Here is a 23,544-nt window from a genome sequence, read left to right on the forward strand (position 1 = left end):
ATAAAAGTATAAAATGCCAGTTCATGTTATATCCAGATGGCTGCATATTAATGTCAGAGATGGCAGCAGCAGCACTGAAAACTATAAGACAGACATTCGAGAAGTTAAGTAATGGTGAAGCGCAGCTGCAACAGCAAAACGAGAGGAGTAGTAACATTATAAATATGGAAGGCAGGAGGGGAATAGGTGAGATAAAATAAGCAGAGTTTCTCATGTCCCTAGGGCTCTGTGCTGGGAACATAGTGAGACACACAATCGGGAAAAACCTAGAAGAAGTTGGAGAATTTCAAGCTGGCACCTCGACGTTCGTGAAAATCTACTGCCAATCATTAGCGGACCGGAGTTTCGCTGTGGCGACCCCTAACCAGGAAAAGCCGAAAGCCAAACAACAACAACTCTCCAGGAGAAAAAGATGCGGAAAAGGCTGATAATATTACCAATAATCCTCCACCTATTCTGCAGTATCCAAAGAGACCCTACAGACAAAAGGTTACTGCAAATGCAAAAAGACATAGAAGCTTGGGTGAATAAAGGCAAGGATAAAAGAGTGAAGAGAGCCGGGCAAAGTTTGAAATACATAGGAAAGGGGGACCTTGGGGCACCCACCTATCCCAACATATGTACTGATGTAATGTCATTCACTGGAAAGAAACAGATGAGAAAGGAGCATCCACCTATCCCAGCATATGTACTGATGTAACGTCATTCACTGGAAAGAAACAGATGAGAAAGGAGCACCCACCTATCCCAACATATGTACTGATGTAACATTATTCACTGGAAAGAAACAGATGAGAAAGGAGCACCCACCTATCCCAACATATGTACTGATGTAACATCATTCACTGGAAAGAAACAGATGAGAAAGGAGCACCCACCTATCCCAACATATGTACTGATGTAACGTCATTCACTGGAAAGAAACAGATGAGAAAGGAGCACCCACCTATCCCAACATATGTACTGATGTAATGTCATTCACTGGAAAGAAACAGATGAGAAAGGAGCACCCACCTATCCCAACATATGTACTGATGTAATGTCATTCACTGGAAAGAAACACATGAGAAAGGAGCACCCACCTATCCCAACATATGTACTGATGTAACGTCAGTCACTGGAAAGAAACACATGAGAAAGGAGTTAAGCAATAGACAGTACACAGTGGTTAAAGTGTGCTTTTTGTTTGCTGTCCCTCTCCCTTATAACTCATGGACTACTGCAGGCATTGAATAATGTCTGAGATTCCTAATGTATATCAAAAAACCCTCAATATAGTTACCTGATAAATTAGCTAAGTGCAGTGGTTTAATGCACGTGTATTCTGGCAAAGGTACAGGATATGCAGCTGTATTCCCTCTTTATCTTTTGTGTTTATTTTATTTATTTATTTTTGTAACAGCTTTACTTTTTTCATTGTTTGTCTGGTGCCTACTGATGGAGAAGAGGTCTGATGTTCCCTATAGTAAGTGGGAAGGTACAGGATTAGACTATCCCTGGAGTATAGTGTCCACACCCAAGCTGTGTCATATGTAATTACTCTTAAGGCAGTATTTGCAAGAGACCACCCTGTATGCTAGTATCCCCCCGACACACTCTGTGCGCTGTTAAGTGATGACATAATGTGATTACTGGTGAGTTGTATTCCCTCATCCCACATTTTTAGGGATATTCCTGGTGGATAGTGGTTTCCCTCACCCTGACATCTGTGATGTTTAACTACAATTAAGGCACAAAATCAGTGGAGTGAAGTGCTTCTCTTTAAGTGCTCGTATAGTACAGTTTTAAAATGTTATCTCGAGTGTCTAGTGTCTCACCTCAGTACTAAATATCATTCAAGCATGTGCTGTAATAGTACTCCCTGATGGCTATTAGTCCCTTCCCATCCCATATCATCAGAGTAATCTCTGGTAGTTAGTGGTCTCCACTAGCCCCCATTTATATGCTTTGATCATTACTATAGGAGTGTGTGGAAGTAATAAAGCCACCCAATCCCTCCCACACACACACGCACCCTCATTCACAAAATAAAGACTGTATAAGCACCCTTGTGTGATTGCTAGCAGTCCGGCGGGCTTATTCCAGTGTCTCTCAACAGGCAAACACAACGGCAAGGAATAGAGTATATGTCATGCTAAAGCTGTAATTTTTCTGGTCTGCTTCATGCAAGAAGAGACCTAACTGTTTGCAGATTTGTTTTCTCCATTTTTTCCTCTCTTTCAACAGGCAGTTAGAAGGAATGTAACAAACATATCCTAAACCTGCATTTTTTTAGCTTCATTTCACAAAGAAAAACGACTGGACTTTTCTTCTCATTTTTTCTCTCTCACCATTTTAGCTCAAGAATCATGGATCAGCTCTCACTGATTTTGCCTTTTAGTTTTGCACTGTCTCTCATAACATTTTTATTTATTTTCTGGTAAATCACTGAGGATTACTGCCAGTCGATAATGCCAGCCAGGCATCAGAGTTTAATAATTTCAGGAAATGCATGGTAATGCAGAACTTGTTGTATAAACATTTTAAGTAAATTAGAATAATATTTTAAAATTGCCCATTTTGTCCCCCAACTATTTTTAGCTTTGTCCAGAATTCTTGAACAAAGAGGTTGAGTGGTAGGGAGGAATGTTTCTAATTTTGCATCCATATTCCATGATGTTCCCTACTGAAATTGTGTGTCACACATTCATTGATATTTTTTTTAAATATCATTAGTAAAAAAAATCTGACATATATTAGTTCATAAAAAGAGCTGTTTGCAGGAACCATTCCGTAAACTTCCTAATCAAAAGTGATAAAGTGTTCTACAGTTTTGTTCATTTTTTTTAACTAAAAGTAGTAGTGTTATACATTTTTGAGAAAGAAGGATGGAAAGTATGCCAAAGAATTATAGTTATTTGATACTGAACAATCACTTTCTGTTTTCTGTGTAGTATTTTGCACAGTTGAGTGCCAATGTACTGTCACTGTTTTCACCCTAATCTACCTGCATGGGTTTGTATGTCTCTGTTGTTATGGATAAATTTATCTGTGTCTGGATTGAATGGATGTATATTTCTTGGTGTTCATCTCTGTGTGAGTTCCTGCCTCACTGTGTCAGTTTGCCTGTGTCATTGACTATGGCCATATGGGTTTATATGTTGGCATATGGGGGTGAGATACATACTTGTGTGTTGGTAAATGTGACTATGTATGGGTATGTGTCTGTCTGAGTTTAAATAAATCATAGTTGAGTCATTACCTCTCAATTTCCTGCATTTCTGCAATCATTTTGACCATTACTTTATGACTCAGGACAGTTATATCACTATTGATAATTTTCTCGTAATGTTACATATGTGTTTTTTCTACTTCTATACAAGTGACTTTACAGTCTTCTTATGACAACACAATTATTTAAACCAAGCATGTTACTGTGCTATACAGAGAAACCCAATGGTATGTACACAACAAAGGCAGATAAAACAAGGTAGTGGCCTTGTTTATCTGAAGAATTTCTTAAGGATACCTGATCCTAAATACAACAGTTAATCAATGTTGACATACAGGAAGCACCATACTTCTTTTTTCTAAAAATATATCACAGCTTCTATCTTCTGGTTACAATAGAGACAATGTCAGTAGTTTTATGCAGTGCGTAGTAAGTTCATATTAAACAAAATAGCTCAAACATGATAAATTATATGGATGTTGCTCTGACACAATCATATTTCTTTCTCTGTCCGTCAGGAAGTGTGGGTCTAAATCATAAACCAATAAGATTAAATTTGGCTATATAGATATGGCTAAAACCTCATATAAAAGACTCAGAAATTCTTCCAGTAGGTTACAGCATCATTATAGCTGCCAAGCTAAACAAAAAAGCTGAAGGAGTCGTTATCCTCTACCCTAATATATATGAAATTTCTCCTCATACATAAACTCTCCAAATTCAATAATGCAAAGCTGCTTATTTCATACATAAAATTAAATGACCACAAATTCCTTTGTATAATCTATCTATATATCACCCCTGGAAACAATGGGCCAGATTCCAAGATTTGCTCTCAGTGTAAGTAACTTACTTCATTGTAAGCCCTATCAATAAACAGGCTTACACCATGAAAAACTTTCCAAAAGACTTAATCTCAGCCTATTCTGAGAGCAGGTCTTTTGGAATCAGGCCTAATTTACCCACCCGTGAACACATCTTTTACTGGATCTCACACAATATTACCAGTGAAACAGTCATTCTAGGTGATGTCCACATCCAGTGAAGTACTTTCATTTCTAACTTTCCTTCTCCTAGCATCAACCTTCATGGCCTCAAACAGCTCATTACTTCTCCTACTTGTAAAAATCCCAGGTCACGAGTCCCACTCTTGTCTGGATTCTGGTTTCTGATCCTTACAACTACACTGAATCAGGAACCTTTACTGAATCCCTTAGTGATCATTGTTCTACATATGCTGTCTGTTGTAATATTTACTATACCAAACAACAAGTATACAGAAATACTTGTAATCTGTCAAACTTTAACACTGAAGGCCAGATTCAGAAGGAGTTGCCACCAGTTTAAGTCTGCCTTGATTTTGGAAGACTTAAAGCTTAGTGTAAGCCACTTACTTTAGTGTAAGGCCTGCCTTTAAACAGGCTAAACAAGGGGACCAGATTCCAACAGACCTGCTCTCAGCCTGCGCTCAGTCTAAGTGGTGACATGCACTGACAGCAAGCCTTTTAGAATCGGACCCTGATTCATTTTCAGCAACTCTCAGCTCAGTTACCTGGACTATACACCCTCTACATATAATCTCCCTGCAGAACACCTAAAAATTGCCACTAATGCCATTTCATATCAAGTAACCTTCTTCATAAACAGGTCAATACAGGAATCCTATATTCCAACCATCTGGAAAAAAGTGCCATATCATCCCTTCTCAAAGCTGGCACTTCTATCAAGAAAACTAATTTCAGGACCATTGCCACCTTAGCCCACCTCAAAAAATATTGTAAAAATGCGTCCATAAACAACTAGTCCAGAATCTCTTAAAGGAACAGTTACTAACTGATACTCAACAGGGTTTTTGATTTGCCCCTAGCGTGACAGCTGCCTACTAACTTTTACAGATAACATAAATAAAGCCAGGGATAGAGGTAAACTTGTATCTTCCTTATTCTTAGACTTATTTATTTATTTATTGACATTTGCTAACCAGGAAAGTCCACTGGGCCAAAAAGTCCCATTTTCACTGGAGGTCCAGGGAGAAAAGCTCCAACAATTACAGACATTTATAAATTTCAGATTACTGATTGTAGCAGTGTTACAAAAATGCTCCAGCAATTACAGACATTTTTAAATTTCAGATTGCACATTACAAATTGTAGCATAGTTAGTAAAGGAAAACAAAGAAATAAAGCTGACATACACCAAGTAAAAACTTTTCAGTCGGTATGCTTTGGTTTAGGTAATTATGTCTGAACATACCATGAAATACTTTACGGATAGTATAAGTTAACTTATATAGTAGTAGAGGGGTAAGGAAGCATAAAGACAAAAAAAAATATTGAGTAATAAGAGGTAATAAAAAGAATTGTTGGGGTAAGTAGTAAAAAGATAAAAGCATTATTTTTATTTATTTATCTATTTTTAAAAGCTTTTGACATTGTGTCTAATAAAAAGAAAATCCTACTATGACTGTCCAAAATAAGTATTTCCCAACCTTCTCTTGAGTGGTTTAATAATTACTTGTAAGAATGCTGCCAGCCAGTAAAATTAAATTGTACTCTCTCGCCTTATCTACCCATTATTACCGGTGTACCACAGGGCTCTGTCTTTGGTACTCTTCTATTTAATGTCTTTATAAACAATTCTCATACTTATATACAACAAGCAACCCTTGCACAGTATTTACATGATTTCACCCTTATCTTCTCAAACAGTCTGGAAAATGTAAAAATGACTATGCAACATGCATTTATCTTTACTGAAAACTGGCTTTGCATCCGCCAACTCCTTAATCCAGAAAAAAACAAACTCCTTTTATTTTCCCCAAATTACTTACCCATGAGAAAAAAAAAAATAACTTTAAGAGCACAACCCTAAACAATACATCAGTTGAAGTACTACCCCGTACAAAACTACTGGGGGTTACAATAGATGGCAACCTCAAATATGACTTCCACATACAGAGCAATATTAAAAAAAAAAATCAGAAAAAATAAAAATGCTTATCTAGAGCCACAAAAGTCTTACCTACTTACCTATATATATATATATATATATATATATATATATATATATATATATATATATATATCAAAACTTATACACACACACACACACACACACACACACACACACACACACACACACACACACACACACACACACACACACTCCTGTAGACTTGACAAGCTTTGCTGACACTGTGGATGACCCCCCACTGAATGCGGTACAGGCATTGCTAAGATTCTCTTAGTGTGCTTGTCAGCACGTGTATCACAAATTATGGTCAAAAAACTGAAATGGAGTTTGAAACAGAGGATGAGATGCCACTGACCATGCCACACAATGTTGATGTCTAGACTAATGGACAAGAAATGCTCTCTGATTTTGACACAGAGGTTGAACTACCTCTGACACTACTGAAGAACATGTGTGATAGCATTAACATGGCACAGATGCACTCAGCCATATGCAATGACTTCCACATCTGGAGACAGTGACAATCCTGTGTCCATTGCACTTTGTTCTGAAATGATCCTACACAATGTAATGTAGATCAGGCATTGAATTTCAGTTAAGACTTTGATCTTCAAACAGAGATCTGACGGGACCTAAACAGGCAACCACCACCACCACATCAGTGTTCCTCATACTGGCACAGCATACAGATGGACAGTTGCACAACACGCTCATCTCCCTCTGCCCCTGCCATTCAGGTCCTGTTACAGTGCCCTGCCTTCAACCTTCTGTCAATGTATTTAAAAAAAAAAACTGCAGAAAACTACTTACTACAAGTGCAGCAAACAGTTGCTATAGTTTATACCCTGCCAGCATAGAGCACCAGAGAGCTCACATTTTAGTTACAAAAAAATAAATAAATAAAAATTCTTCTTTTTAAACTGCAACTAACTTCTTGCTACAATGTTATTACAGTTTAGACCACACACAAAGCACTACAGCACTCAAGTTTAACCACAAATGTAATATTGTTTTTAAAAGCCAGTATTGCATTAAAGGGAGAATGGGATCAGCTGATTGTACCCCCACAACACTTTGTACCTGGAATAGCTCCCCACCCTAGCTATGCTGCTGACATGTAGTACTGGGAAACATACACATTATTCAATTATAAGGACTGTTCTCTGTCATTGAGTATATAGCTATATGGCAGTTTTAAAAAATTGGCAGTATTTTCATATTTAACATAACCTGACTCCATTAGCATGACAAGCTTCTTCATGCCCACCTCACATTGGATGCAGCCCTTCATGCACAAAGGACACAGTATAACCTGCATTAAGATGTAACCATAGACAATGCAATAGTTGAATTCTGTGGTTGATTTAATGTATGCAGTATATACTAGGTAAACCAGAAAGGTATGGCATAAATGTTTGTGGGCTGGCAGACACCTACAACTGCTACATCTGTTTATTTCAGATGCACACTGGCAACACAAAACAACAAACAGATGTTAGCCTGCTACATACCAGATTGTCACTAACTTGACTAGAGTATTGTCTGGATAGTCTCCATTAGATCTAGGAGAAAATGTGATAGGACGATGACAACAGTCCCATAGTCATCAGTTGTAAATATGTGCAAAAGCTACAGATAAGGTGGTCAGAGTTAGTCAGCTTATGACATGGTACACTACAATGAAGAAAGGCTGCACATGACAGCAGTATATGTTCCGCGGGGCTTGTGAAGCATAACCTGGGTGAATGCCTTCATTCTTTTATGACACAGTGCAAACCACCACCTGCTTTCCAATCCGGGTTCATTGTTCCTGCAAAATAATTGTACCTTCACATATACTTCCTAGACGGACACAAGAGGAGAAAGAGTAAAAGGTGTGCTGAGGTTTCTTGGCAAATGCCAGTGAGCTACTTAGAGCATATCTCCCACTTTTCCTTGAAGTGGGAAAACCTAGATGCAGAAACTGGTCCCTAAAAGGAAACCATGTTGAACCTTCCTGGGGGGTGGTCAGCATGGCAGACCAATCTCTGTATTGAGTGCTTTGGTGAGTACCTTGAGAACAGGTGTCTTGCCAATTGAAGTTATCTATACATGCCTCACGCTAGAGGTGTGACGGGAGAATTTGGCCACTAAATAATATTATACAATGTAGCACATTGCAAACCAAAATGGTGTGCGTGTTTATAATATTCCTGTTGGTAGTGGACGTTTGGAAACTTTCTAGCTCATGTCATAGTGCTGCTGTTCTGTACATGCATGCTGTAATACAGCCTCACATTATGTGGTGCATGTCTTGCTTGCCTTATGGTAGCAGAGAGAGACGCAATTAGCCTGGTTTTACTTTCCTTTGTTACAGGCCACATGTGCATGTAGAAAGCAGGAGTAAGACAGAATCCTGATAATGAAATAAGGCTTCAGGAAATACCATTCCAATGGGTTTGAATGGGCAGTCATCACAGGTATGGATGACTCCTTGATACCCACAATTGGCAAGCAAGTCCACCACCTATACTGGCTTACTTAATGGGGAGTATTCCTTCCTTCCATTGCTTTTTCTCTTTACATGTGGCCGCAGCTGGAAAGCCGTTGCTGTTTCTTTCGCTTCACAATTCAGCCACCCATGTGCACTACATTTATTGCACCCGTGCTTGCCCAATGGTAGCCATGCAGCCCCATCAACAACCAATGCAAACCAACTCATATTCAAAGGAAAAGTGACATTGTGCTTAGGATCCATAAATGAAGCATATACAAAGATGGTAAAACATTGTAAATTCAGTTGTGTCTATACTGTACCTGCACATCTACTGAACATCTGCTTAGGGACTTCTAAATAAAACTGAGAGAGACTGACATGGCTTTCAGTGCAGTGCAGCAGACTGATGACTGACAATGTGTGATTGTGGCCATTTTTGCATCTTGGCTTCCAGCCATGCAGTCATATATATCAACCTTCACAACTTGTGCTTCTCCACATTGAGTATACATGTACAATGCATCACTAGGACAAGTCTGCTTTGAAGATGTCAAATGCAGTTACTGGATGTTGTGTGACATGTCCTGCATTTGGCATAGTTATTCTGTGTCTCAGGCACTGATTTGATCATGTATATGCTTGGAGAGCTAAAGTTACACATAAAAATACTTTTGACACAATGTAGCTATGGTGGACTAATTCTTATTTTGATTGGTCAAGCATTATGCCTCACCAACACTGGAGACAGAACTGAAGCACTGGTATCAACGATTACCATTCATGTATGACTGAATCATTTGAAATGATCTACACCTGTCTGCAAGTGATGCGGTTCTTTCTCAGTAATGATGGAGTTTGGGTCTTCTTGAGTGATATATATATATATATATATATATATATATATATATATATATATATATATATATATATATATATATATATATATAGGCCATGTAGGGCATCCTGGAAAAGTGCAGCTGGAGAACAATGACTTGAAACAACAGTGCATCAGCATGTTATCTTCAACAGAAGACAACACAACAAGAAACAAAACATTTTAATCACTGAAAATGTTGTATAGTTATCACGGCAATATACCAATGGTAAACATTCTTTTTTACCTCCTTACCCAATTATTATTGACATTATGTATATTACATTTTTAATATTTTGTGGTTACCTGTATAAGGAACATGGCAAGATAATGGGTACGATCTTATTATGAAGCATGCATGATACCTGCAAGTTGGTCCCATGACATACAGTATAGGTAGCACACACAGACAGAAATATAACAGGTCCTTCATAACGCAGATTATGAAGCTTAATACATTGTCATATTTCTTTCAAAATATCTATAAAGGAGCACAGAAACATGACTGATAAGGTAATATGAGTATGTGCCATAGTTGCAGAGGTATAACAGAATGTAGACTAAGTCAGTTGTAACAATTATGGTATTTTTAATAATTTTAATTATGGTATTTTTAATAATAATTCCAAAACAGAAGATGGCAAAATAGTGGATAAGGTGTCATTATGAAGCTGGCACCCATACATACAACCTGATCACAGGACATTCGTATGTAGTGGATATAGCACTATAAAAGTCTGTTTTTGAGATTATGAAAATGATTGCATTTGGCATACTTTGTCAGTATCTCTGGAAGACTTGCAAGACATCCCACAAATTGACCAACAAGGAGTATGTGATTGATGTGCAGTATAGAGCTAAAATAGTTTATTAGTTTATGAAAATTATTATATTTTATGATTTTTTTTTCATATTAGTTGAGAATAACACTAAGACAACATGAAAAGGTGACGAGTAATGTATCTGTTTGATGCTGGCATCAGGATATACAATCTGAGGACACCAGGTTTTTGTCATTATGGACCATTATTTATTTATTTTAACACCTTTATTGAATTATCACTTGTGACATAGATGCATTTACATTTATATAAAAGTTAAAATTAAGAAATATTATGCTTCACATATATTGCTATATATCATATAACCTAAGCAACATTGCATAAATTATTCAATTCCTGCCCCTTTTTTCAAACAAGAAACATGTTTATTAAAATATCACTTATGATATAAGCAATCATACATTATATAAATAAAAACAAACCACACTGACGCAATCGTAGTTGCAAACATTTTACATCACAGACTATACTGATACACTCCCAGTTGCAAACATTATACATTGTTTATAATCTACCCAATCATTTTCAGGTGAACATTACATAGCTCATTTAAGCCCTGCCTTCTTTTAAACCTCATTCCTCCCCTGTGTGTATTGTTCCCACAATTCCCATTTTTTCCTGTATAGTTTGCTCCTACCTTGTAACATATTACATTTCTCATGTTCTCGTCAATGTCTCTTCAGGGGAGAACGGGAGCATGACGCATAAAGTGCTGTTTGCAATCACCTTTCACAACATACAAACTGTCCCTCACCAGGGGGGGCCGACTTCAATTATTTGTTTATTACTTAAGTCATTAATATTATATTGTTTTATAATTTTGTGAATAACTACAGTAAGGAACATGACAATGTGATATATAGTTATAAGTATACTTTTGAAACTATCACCAATACCTTTAGCTTTATCACAAGACATTAAGAGTATATATTATACATGGACAAATATGATGGCTTATTTAATTGACTACATTGTAGCAATATTTCTTACATTTTTTTCTCTACCTCTGTAAGGGGCTATTCAGATTGGAAATGTGAGGTAGAGTTTGGAAGCCTGCATTACTACAGATACAGTGGCCTACAGGCAGTATGTGTGTGTGTAGTTTGACCCTTGAGTTTTAAATGTCTGTTTATTATTTTAATTATAAGAATCATGATATTTTTCATATCTTGGGGAATAACTCTCTAAGGTGTTATAACAAGGTGGTGGGAATGATTTTGTTTTGAAGTTGGCATCAATGCTTACAACTTGATCACAGGACATGAACATACAAAGGGATATTATAGTTTGTTTATTTGTCGGATTATGAAAACTAATATAATTGTCAATATTTGTTAATATGTCTGAAAGGTAACATGGTAAGGCAATGGCAAAGGTGTAATACTGAAGGTAATAGTAAGGACAGACAACTCATGCAGACAGCCTTCTATTCAGTCACAGTGCAAATCAGGCACAGCCTATCTCTTTTGATAGGTTGTAGGGAAAGCACTCACTGACGATTGTAGGTAGAAGCAAAATTAGCACCTGTCCACTGCATTTACCTTGTTAATTTCCAAAAGCAATGATTTAATTTAAAGAAAATAAAATTCACATAGTTTACATCAGCAAAATAAACTGAACAAACAGTAACAGAAATCAGAGATTGCAGTTAAAGAGTTCAATCTGTTTTGCCTTACTCATGACCATAACTCAATACAGGTAATAATTGGGATTATCATTACAACTGTCAGTCTCTTGAATTGCACCTTGTTTCACTCAACCCTAAAAGTATTTTTTTACAGTATATTGTTTTTTTTGTCCCATTTAAAAAAAAATGGAAATGCATAGAGCATTCAAGTCTAGATTTGCGCACACATGTGTTCAGACAGGATGGCATGCATTTGTCAATATCAAGGAAGATAATTTTTGTAGGAGATATTTAATATTTGACAAACATTAGGCAGGATTTTTGCCAGGTTGAAAATTTAACAGTTCACGGATAACATGTGATGCATCTCTGATGGTTGTTAATGCTAGGAGCATTAATAATAAAGGTTAATTTTGGTACATTTTCTACATTTCCACAAAATTGATGGTTTTATTGTTTGTGAAACATGTTTAAAGAACAATGACTGGAAACCAGTTCTGTCTGGGGATGCATTTTTTTTACTGTAACAGCCATTCTAACAAAAAAAATCTTGTGGAGGTGTTATGAAAGGGATTAAAGATAGTTATGAAATCTGTGATTATTACATGTTCAATGATAACACCAATACTATAGATTATGTAACTTTGGCAATAGAGACAGCCCTGGAACATATAACAAAACTGGAATGTAGAGACTGCCAAGGTCAAGGGCTCATGACTTACAGAAATTCATACATTTCTTGCATGAAACACAGGAGGGAAGATTAATATTAGCTGGGGACTTAAATTTACCTGAAATAGATTGGAATAATATCGATTCAACAACATTAGTAAGGAATTTTTCACAATGTATGTTCAGGAAATACAATTGTTTCAGATTGCAAAAAAAAAAATATATATATATATATATATATATATATATATATATACACCAGAGAATGAAAACACATTGCACGTGTTCCTAAAGAAATTGCTGTTACTTCAAGTCAAGTTTTATCACCATTGATGTGCAGTTATCATGGGATTATAAAGGTTAATTTGCTGTTAGATAATTCTGCCAAACTGAAGTCTAAACCAATGCACAGAAGATTAATTACAGATTATATGGAAGCAAAACAGTCACTATGTAAAACTAACTGGTGTGATGTTTTCAGTGGAAAACAGCAGAGGGAATGTGGAAAGTTTTGAAACAGAATTTTTTCTGAGGCAAAATAATCAAAAACATTTTTATCATCACGATCTAGGCATCCGATGTCAAGAGGATATAATTCCATAAGAAGAAAATACATGATTAAGATGAGAGACAAAAAATATAAGAAATTGAAGAGAGGTTGAACTACAACTTTGAAAACTGAAATAAACAAGCTGGACAAACAAATTAACCATAGTGTGAGCCAAGATCAGGAAAAAATTTGAAGAAAATGTCTATAAAGATATTAAGCATAATAGGAAACCTTTTTATAGATACATAAGATGTGGAAGGAGTAAATACAAACAAATTGATATATTGTGCGTAGATTCTAAAATTTATTGTCAGACACAACAGATTATAGATACATTTATAAAATGATATGCAAAACAGTTTGGGTCCACAAAGGGAGTGATAACTTGTCCTAGTGACACCCAGGTAACCACAGAAACTGGAATCAAGTTAGATTATTTTGAAAAAGAACTGCACAAACTGGATCCAAACAAAGCACAGGGAGTAGACAGAATTAGTAACAATGACCTGAGAACACTTCAGCAAGAACTTACAGTACCTTAATATTTATTATTTACTAGGTAATATAAATACTGAGAGATTCCTCAAGTTTGGATGCATGTGCTTATTAAACCTGTCTTTAAGGGAACGGGGAGTAGGACAAACCCATAGTCATACAGACCATAAAGCTTACTTTCATATTGCGGAAAAATAATGGAGAAGGTAATTATGTATAAGTTATTATCAGAATTAGATAGGTTGAGATTTGAAACCATATATCAGTGCGAAGATGTTGAATATAGATCTAATACCACCTGTAACATGATGTTATTTAAAAATATAATAACAGTTAAGTTGAATGAAAAATTGTGCTGTGATGTAATTGATATAGATTTAATTTCAGCATTTGACAGAGTCATTTACAAAATACTGATCAATATATTAGAAAAACTAGGTATCAATGTACTCTTGACAAGATGAACAGCAAATGGACAGGTGAAACCCTTGGTTACAGTCAGGGTGGCTCACAGGGTTCATTCCCAGGACCTTACTTGTTTAGATTTACCTAACTTTTTCATCTGTGGTGTTCTACAGTCTATATGCAGATGATCTGAAATTGGGTAAACTGATTACACGTGTTACAGATAAGGCATGTCTGCAAAAGAACTTGTCTAAATTGACCAGCTGGGCACCAGAGAATAATATGTTAATAAATGCATTAAAAACTAAGCATATGAGGTTTGGGAGACATAACTTTGAAAGGTGAACTTTTAATACGGCACACAATGATTGAAACTGTAGATTTATTTAAGAAACTATGTATATGGGTAGATGCATCTTTGAGTTATTCTAATCATATCAACCAATTGGTTAATGATAGTTATAGAAGTATAGGCTGTATAAAAAGATTTATAATGTCTAGGGAATTATAAATGACAAAGTCATTGTTTGTTAGTTACATTAGACCCAAACCTGAGTATGGAATAACAATATAGAAACCTTGTAAGAAAATAAGCATCAATAAACTGGAAAGAATACAGCAGAAATGTACCAAGGGCATCCATGGATGTGAAAAATTAAGGTATTATGATATACTAAAATATCAGAACTTGTACAGTGTCTCTTATAGATATCTAAGAGGAGATTTTATTCAGTTATATAGAGCATTTGGAGACAACTATTTCTGGGAATGTTTTGGTTTATCAAAAAGTACTACAGTGACATCAGACAACCTATGTAGAAGATTCTAGAGATATGAGAAGTGTATTAACTGGTTCTCTGTGAGAGCAGCCGATGCATGGAATAGACTACCAAATTACATTAAAGCAAGTACTAGTTTAGATATTTTTAAGAGCAGCCTGGCACATTATGGGAACAAGCGCTTAGTATATTGACAGGCTAGAAGAGCATGTACATACACACACACACACACACACACACACACACACACACACATATATATATATATATATATATATATATATATATATATATATATATATATATATACAATTTATGTATATACATATTTATATAATGATTGGTTGATATGTTGCAAAGCATTCATCAAAACATATTGAACATAATCATATCAAACATTACTCCACCAACACTTAGTACACATTAGATGCAGGGTTAGGGTTAAGGTTCACTTCCCTGTTCCACTTTATGAACATATGCTTACCCTGCCCCTAACACTAATGTAAGCCTTAACTTAAAAACGTCCAACCCTTAAGACAACTCACACATTCTGTACATGCACACAAACACACACACACACACACACACACACACACACACACACACACACACACACACACACACACACACACACAATAACACACACACACACACACACACACACACACACACACACACACACACACACACACGCGCGCACACACAAAACTACACTAAATCTGTCCCCTAAACTAATCCTAACCCTAAACACTCACAATCGCAGACTCAGTTTATCTCCTTGCATATTCATTTTGTGTGCTCAACACACACACAGTATACATTCCATTTACCTGTTTTGACAAAAACATCTGTTTATTAAACTGGACATTTGGTCAAACAACCCAGCACTTCCACCTGTCAACCAAATCACTGGTCAACTAAACACACTGCACTCATATACAAATATATATATATATATATATAAATATATATATATATATATATATATATATATATATATATATATATATATATATATATATATATATATATATATATATATATATATATATATATATATATATATATATATATATATATATATATATATATATATATATATATATATATATATATATGTGTATAGACACATGCACACACACACACACACACACACACACACACACACACACACACACATACATATAGATTTACTGATAATAAGCAAATGATCCAAACATTGTCCAGAAAAAGTTGGCTTTGCAAATGCGATGAGAAATCAAATTGACACTTGGAAAAAAATAGCATAAAACATATTTTTTTCCAGGGACAAGTTCCCTTGTATCCCCCACACTCACTTGCTAAATATATATCCTAACTCTGAGATTGCACAATATTGGGGAAAGAGCATATTTCCTAATCCTGAGAACAGTGCGATCTCACACACCTGTTGACCATCTGTGTAAAAGATCAATGCAGAATTTGATGCTATTCAGCTTCCATACAAGCATACACATACACGTGCACGTGAGCACACACACACACACACACACACACACACACACACATACACACACACAAGTCCGCTTCTAAATCTTGAAAGCTCATAATATTGAAATTCAAAATACTGAAGTCAAAAGCTTGAAAGTTCAAAATACTGAAAACTCAAAATACTGATTTTCATAATATTGAAAAAAACTACAAGATGCTAACACTTACAATACTCCAGCAGAAGTACATAGAGAAACAAATAAAAGACAAAGCATATTAGTTTACTCCAACTATTATCAGGGGCGCAAGCCCCCCTGCACCCCCCATTTGGGGGCTGAACCCCCGACCCCCCTGCTACTTAAATATATCAACTCCAACATCGCACTTTACTACACTAAGATAAGTTATGTTGTTGTATAGCAAATTAAAACAGAACATGACTAAGGTTACAACAGGCAATAATGAAGCACGTAGTGGTATGTTTGCCATTTTCTTCTGTGGAGTGCAATCTCGGAGTTGATATATTTAAGTAGCAGGGGGTGTTGGGGGTGCATGGGGGCTTGCCCCCCTGCATATAGTTGGAGAAGAGTAATATGTTTTGTTATGTCGCTCTGTTGGAATATTGTAAGTGCTGGTGTGTTCTGTTTTTTCAATATTATGAAATTCAGTATTTTGAGTTTTCAGTATTTTAAACTTTCAGGATTTTGGCTTTAGTATTTTGAATTTCAAGATTGTGAGCTTTCAAGATTTAGAAGCGGACACACACACACAAACAAACACAAACGCACATACATAAATAGTATATACTATAAGACTGAATACACAACCATTCAGCATTCAGAGAAAACTGATAAAACATATTTTTTTTTGCAGAGTGTAAGCACCCCATACACAGTAACCCTGGCATTGACGTAACTTCTATATGCTAACACCACAGCCCCACAAACATCAAGTGAAAGGAAAACTTCCCATTAAGTGAAAATATAGATCAAATAACTGTGATTTCATTGTTAAACCAGCACACTGGAAAAAAAATAAAAACATTCTGGGAACCAGTGTTCTGGGGATGTTTCTGTGGATTCTAAAGTCAAACTTATATTTAGAAAAATTCTGTATAGTTGAACATTTGTAATACTGAATATTTTTAATGCTGATAAAAGTGATCAAACATTCATATGAGTACTTCTGATGACATTATTCTCTGGGAGGTCACTGTACAACTGAAGTTGGGAATTAACCTTTTCCCCGCTGTTGTGCAATCTCAGAATTGGCATATATAATTAGCAGGGGGTGTACTGAGTACTGTACATACTATAATACACACACACACACACACACACACACACACACACACACACACACACACACACATATATATATATATATATATATATATATATATATATATATATATAACGTACATAATACAAAAGAGAAAATTAATTGTAGAGGAAAGATAACTCTTAAAATCAGCATATGAATTATTAAAATAGATCAGTGTCATACATCACTTTGCATTCTTATTACAACTCAGAAAGCAGGATTCAAGTTTCTATTGCTTATTTAAACCTCTATTTATTAAGTTAGGATAAGAAATTAACACTTCTGCCCTTGTAAGTGCTTCATCAGATCTCTCTCTCCTTCTCTCTCTCTCTCTCTATATATATATATATATATATATATATATATATATTTACACAGATATATATATATATATATATATATATATATATATATATTTATATCAGTAACGAGCAATATATGTCTTTCTATTTTCCATATAAAAAGCTATGCAAATTATAGCAATGGCTTTGAACCAAGCATGTTTAAACAGATCACATTCAGTGACAGTGACTGAAACAGTTACTTTGCATCTTTATTGTTTTTATATCAGTAACAAGCAATATATGTCTTTCTATTTTCCATATAAAAAGCTATGCAAATTATAGCAATGGCTTTGATCCAAGCACGTTTAAACAGATCACATTCATTGACAGTGGCTGAAACAGTTACTTTGCATCTTTATTGTTTTTGGTGCTTTTCACTTCTTATGTAAGTAAATACAAAGTCTATGCGGCTATTGGTCAGTGTGCTAGGTGTAATGCCAAATAAAGCAATCATGTAGTCCTGTACTTTTGTTACATGAATAAAATATATAATAAAACAGACGGCAATGAGGGTGCACCGCTTTTTGGGTAAAAATATCTACTTTCCATGGCCACCTTTTCTGGGTAATTTTGGCGTGCCTGACTTTCAAATGTTATGCCTAAGCATCAAAGTTCTAAGGGAGATCGCCATTATAACAATGGCAATAGTGTGTGCAAATGAAAAAAAAAATAAAAGAATAAATAAATTGGGTGGGTGAATCTTAATGGAATTAAATATTTTTTTGGTGTCTTGTGTTGGTATAATGGCAGTCATAGCTGGATCCAGCACTAGGTGACCTAGGCGGCTACCTAAGGCCTGGTGATGCAACAATTACTTCTAAAAAGTCCATGTTTTAACTTAAACAAGTCCATTTTAACTTAATGAAACAATAATTATACTTTATAAACTGAGCATGTAATCTCTTCTGCGTAATATGCATACTGAAACTGCATGCACATCATGCACACATAGCAGATTACTTGTTCAGCAGTATGATTGGGCCATACCACATCAGATTACTTGTTCAGCAGTGTGATTGGGCCATACCACATCAGATTACTTGTTCAGCAGTGTGATTGGGCCATACCACATCAGATTACTTGTTCAGCAGTGTGATTAGGCCATACCACATCAGATTACTTGTTCAACAGTGTGATTGGGCCATACCACATAGTAAGACTCAAGTCAGCACTGCAGCGCCAGTGTGTGCACACCACACATGAAGAGCAGCTTACAAAGAAGAGGACAATTGTTTTTTTTTTTTTTTTCATGCATTAATTCCACTGTAGTGAACTCATCCTTTTTGCAGGGTGTGCATGTTAAAAACAACTCATCTATGGGCACTGTGTGGTTAAGTAATCCACAAAGGGTCAAACCCAGTACCTTACCTTTGGGGGGGCACACCAACTTGAGGCATCCTTCAACTTCTTTCTTTATTTAGTATTACTGTAGTAGAGCAATGAATACCACAGTCTGTCAATGTCAGACACAGAGTTTCATAACTTTGTGGTTCATAAAATACATAATGCAAAACCTGTTGTTCTGTTAATTTTTTAAGTACTTTAAAGTAGCCTGATTTATTTGTCTCCAGTTTTGTAGACTATCTCTGAATTTGCCCCATTTGTGTGACCTGCCCTGTCCTTGAACAAGTCACTTAATCAGACAGTGCTTTGGAGCAACTGGACATTTATGCTAGGCCCTAAAATAATCCCCTGGACTGCAAATCTAGTAACTCCCCATGATCCAAAGTAGTGAAGGTGTAAAGGAAGGAAACTGTAGTAAATAAGTATCCCTCATATGATTTATATTCTTTGGATGTTATCATTGGCTTCTTTGTTCTCATGAACGTTGACTGTATGTTTAATATTCAACTTTGAATAAATTTGACAGCATGAAGTTTCTTAGTTTAATTTTAACATTTTAAGTATGACTACATTTGTATTAGCTTATTTTTTACAGGCACAGAAGTGTTAAATATAGTGTGTCTAGCACTTAGTGCAGATGAGTTTGGCTATGAGCTGTTAAAGATATGTTTCCTGTAGGACATGGTTTGATTCCGTCAGCCTTCAGTTGTCTTGTATGTGACTGCCAAGTTATTTCACTAGACAGTACTTCTGAGCTGCTCTGGAAAGTGAACACCTGTGCTCAGTTTGTCTTTTGAATTATGGTTCCCTTCTACTAAATGCTAATTTGGTACTTTACTGTATGCTATTTGAGTATGAATCTCAGCACAACTCTTGTAGTTTATTAGGCTGCCAGATGTATTTCAATAAATGTGTCTTTCAAGGGAAACAAATATTATTGTTTCTCATGATAAGTCTGTTTTCAGCTTAAGAGTGTTTGGTTTAGAAAATATCTATCAGTGATTTTTCTGTAAAATTTTAAATGAAAGTTTTAAATGAAATCCAGTTCTCTGCGATAACTGTAAAACTAAAGATGAAAATAGTATACACATGGACAGATTTGGATAGTGTTTATGGTAATGAGGGACAGACAAAGACAAATAATGGGATATTGTTGTTGGGGACCAGATTCATTACGTTGCATAGGGTGCCATTTGTACCAGATCCAGTTCTATTGACTCTGAAAATTTATGTTGAAACAAGGCCAAACCTTTGCTGATTGATATCACATGAGGTAACTACTCTTGATGACAGAGAAGGGAGGTCAAAATGAGATAAGCCATTCTTCACACGGAACCCCCACCCAAAAAAAAATAGTATGCATTAAGATCTGTGTCTGACTTGTGAGTTGTTCCACAAAAGCTGTTGCAGCATGTATATTGTCTTTGTTTAACTTCATTCAATGCACCTGGATTGTGTAGTATAGTTTAAACATGTGGCATTTTAATAATATAACAATAGCTTCTGTACAGCCTCCATCAACTGCAAAGGGTTTGACATTTGTCAGGTCATGTAGTCTGCATTATTTGGGGTGCTGATCAGGACTGTCTGATCTTTAGATTCCAGTGTATAGATATTGTTGCATATATTACTCTCATACAGTTTTCTCTACATGATGGAATTATAAAGGATTTCAACTTTAAGTTAAAAATTATTTTTTTCGGCAGGTAGCACAGAGGAATAAATCTCCAGTGTGTTCATACATTGTTTCCTGTGGGAAGGGTGTAGGGCAAAAAAGTATCTACTGTTACCATTGTTTGCCAGCCACTCCGTATTGCAAACCTGATCCAGTTCAGGAAGTGTCATGGCAATATCATTAGGAAAACAACTTTTTAATATAACTTACACAGTTTATTCTTCAAGGGCAGCAGGCACTGCATTTATAGAAGAAGCACTGAAATGCAAAGTTATTCACCAGTACTAATGTCTGCATTAATAATAGGTCTATTTTAATGTGGAACTATTCAGATGACTTTTATACCTGCATAGATTGTGCATGTTGACTTGTCATATGTTACTGTGTCATTAATATTTCTTCATGCTCTCATAAATACTCTTCTGTTTAAACTGTGCTACACATAGCTGGATCATATGGAGTTATGCTAGTCATCTTTACACAGTTTCATGTAGTTCATCCAAAGTGATTGATAAAGTCATATAATTTAATTTGTCATAACAATAAGAGGTGTACACAGTCAGCAAAGTGGCTATAACTCCTAGTGGGGGTGTTTGGCTCTCTGTGTATGTAAGTTCCTTATACTGTTATCATCTGATAATTTTTAAACAGTCTTTAATCTGTCTGCAGGACTAGCATGCTTATGTGTGTGTGTGTGTGTGTGTGTGTGTGTGTGTGTGTGTGTGTGTGTGTGTGTGTGTGTGCATGTGCGTGTGTGTGTGTGTGTGTGTGTGTGTGTGTGTGTGTGTGTGTGTGTGTGTGTGTGTGTGTGTGTGTGTGTGTGTGTGTGTGTGTGTGTGTGTGTGGGTGTGCGTGGGTGTGCATGGGTGTGTGTGTGTGTGTGTGTGTGTGTGTGTGTGTGTGTGTGTGTGTGTGTGTGTGTGTGTGTGTGTGTGTGTGTGTGTGTGCGTGTGTGTGTGTGTGTGTGTGTGTGTGTGTGTGTGTGTGTGTGTGTGTGTGTGTGTGTGTGTGTGTGTGTGTGTGTGTGTGTGTGTGTGTGTGTGTGTGTGTGTGTGTGTGAATTAAATTGGAATACTCTGGCTACTGTATGTTTGTGTGAAAATAATTTTGAAATGTGACTTTACTCATTATTATTGTTAATTCTTGACACACACCTCTGAGAATAATGCAGACAACAATGAAGCTATAATTGCTGAGTTTGGGTAGATATCTATACATAGAAATGTGTGTTACTATAGACTATATAAAACCCCAAGCTGTGGCTGAAATGTATCAGTTTGTGATCAGTCCACTACCCAATTAACCAACATGAATCAATAAATATTGACCTGCTGTTGTTACACTCACAAGAATAACAAAGAAAAAACATAGCTTTGGATGTATTTTGAAATTAGCAGTTGCAATGGTACAGCAAAAGGGAAATAATGATCCTCTCATTACCTCAGAGGAACTGTTATTGATTCATTATTTGATCTAGGGGTTGCCACCTCTTCTGCATTGTTTAAAGAAAGGATGGTCGAAAACTCACATTTTGTGTATTAGTGGCCAACTTCAGAACACACACACACACACACACACACACACACACACACACACACACACACACACACACACACACACACACACACACACACACATATTTTTTTAATACAGAAGAAAATGGATAAAGTAAACTAACTTACACGTTATCATGGGTTCAGCATATAGATTACTTGTACCAAGTATTTTATTATTTTAAGCAATACAAACCTTAAAGAGATAAAAGTTATTTACATATATCAGGACAAGTAATAACTTCAACATTGAAAACTTTGCTGGAAATGAAAATTCATGAACCTTACTTTTTTGAAGTCACCATTTATTGTTGCTTGAAGAAGGCCTAGTAAAGATAAATTAAAATAATATTACTAGTTTTATGAAACCAGATTACAAACATATTGGCTTGTTTAGCATTTTTGCAACATACAGCAAAATTCAGTATGCAGCTAATAAAGTAATAGAAATATGATGGTGATGACCCCACTGTTTTACATGGTACCTAAGTAGGACATTGTTTATTGTACAAATAAATTTAGACATCAATACCAAAGGAACAATTAACCACTGTAGTAATGTGGTTGAAAATGTCAGATGTGAGATGCCTGATCTTCACACTGTCTGCATTCATATTATTATTTTTTGTTTGTTTTGGCAATAAATACATATCAAATATAGAAGACAATGAACAAGACACTTGTTAATATAAAGAAGTCTTATAAATTCAAAAATCCTTCAACGTGTCAAACCAACCTCTATTTCAATAAATGGTTGCCTGGAAAAAAAAGCTGTCTTGCTACAAATTTCCTGAAAGTGACTGGTATAAGATAATAAAACAACTGTTCAGTGAAAGACTTTTTAGTTAATCAGTGTATGCACACTATTTTCTTTTTTTGTTTGTTTATTCAGCACACACACACACACACACACACACACACACACACACAC

At 35.8% G+C, this 23,544-nt stretch overlaps 1 protein-coding gene across 3 annotated transcripts in view; it reads right to left on the reverse strand.

The window, feature by feature from the left end:
• DGKI (diacylglycerol kinase iota) overlaps positions 1–23,544 on the reverse strand; it is a 5,490,864-nt gene that overhangs the window by 420,051 nt on the left and 5,047,269 nt on the right. For all 3 annotated transcript variants that reach the window (XM_044088223.1, XM_044088222.1, XM_044088221.1), the window contains one exon: positions 22,902–22,939. In XM_044088223.1, coding sequence (XP_043944158.1) covers positions 22,902–22,939 — 38 coding nt within the window. The remainder of the gene's footprint in view (positions 1–22,901; positions 22,940–23,544) is intronic.

Source organism: Protopterus annectens, chromosome 11.part0 (assembly GCF_019279795.1).
Source record: "Protopterus annectens isolate FY-2018-M chromosome 11.part0, PAN1.0, whole genome shotgun sequence".
NCBI classification, from domain to species: Eukaryota; Metazoa; Chordata; order Ceratodontiformes; family Protopteridae; genus Protopterus; species Protopterus annectens.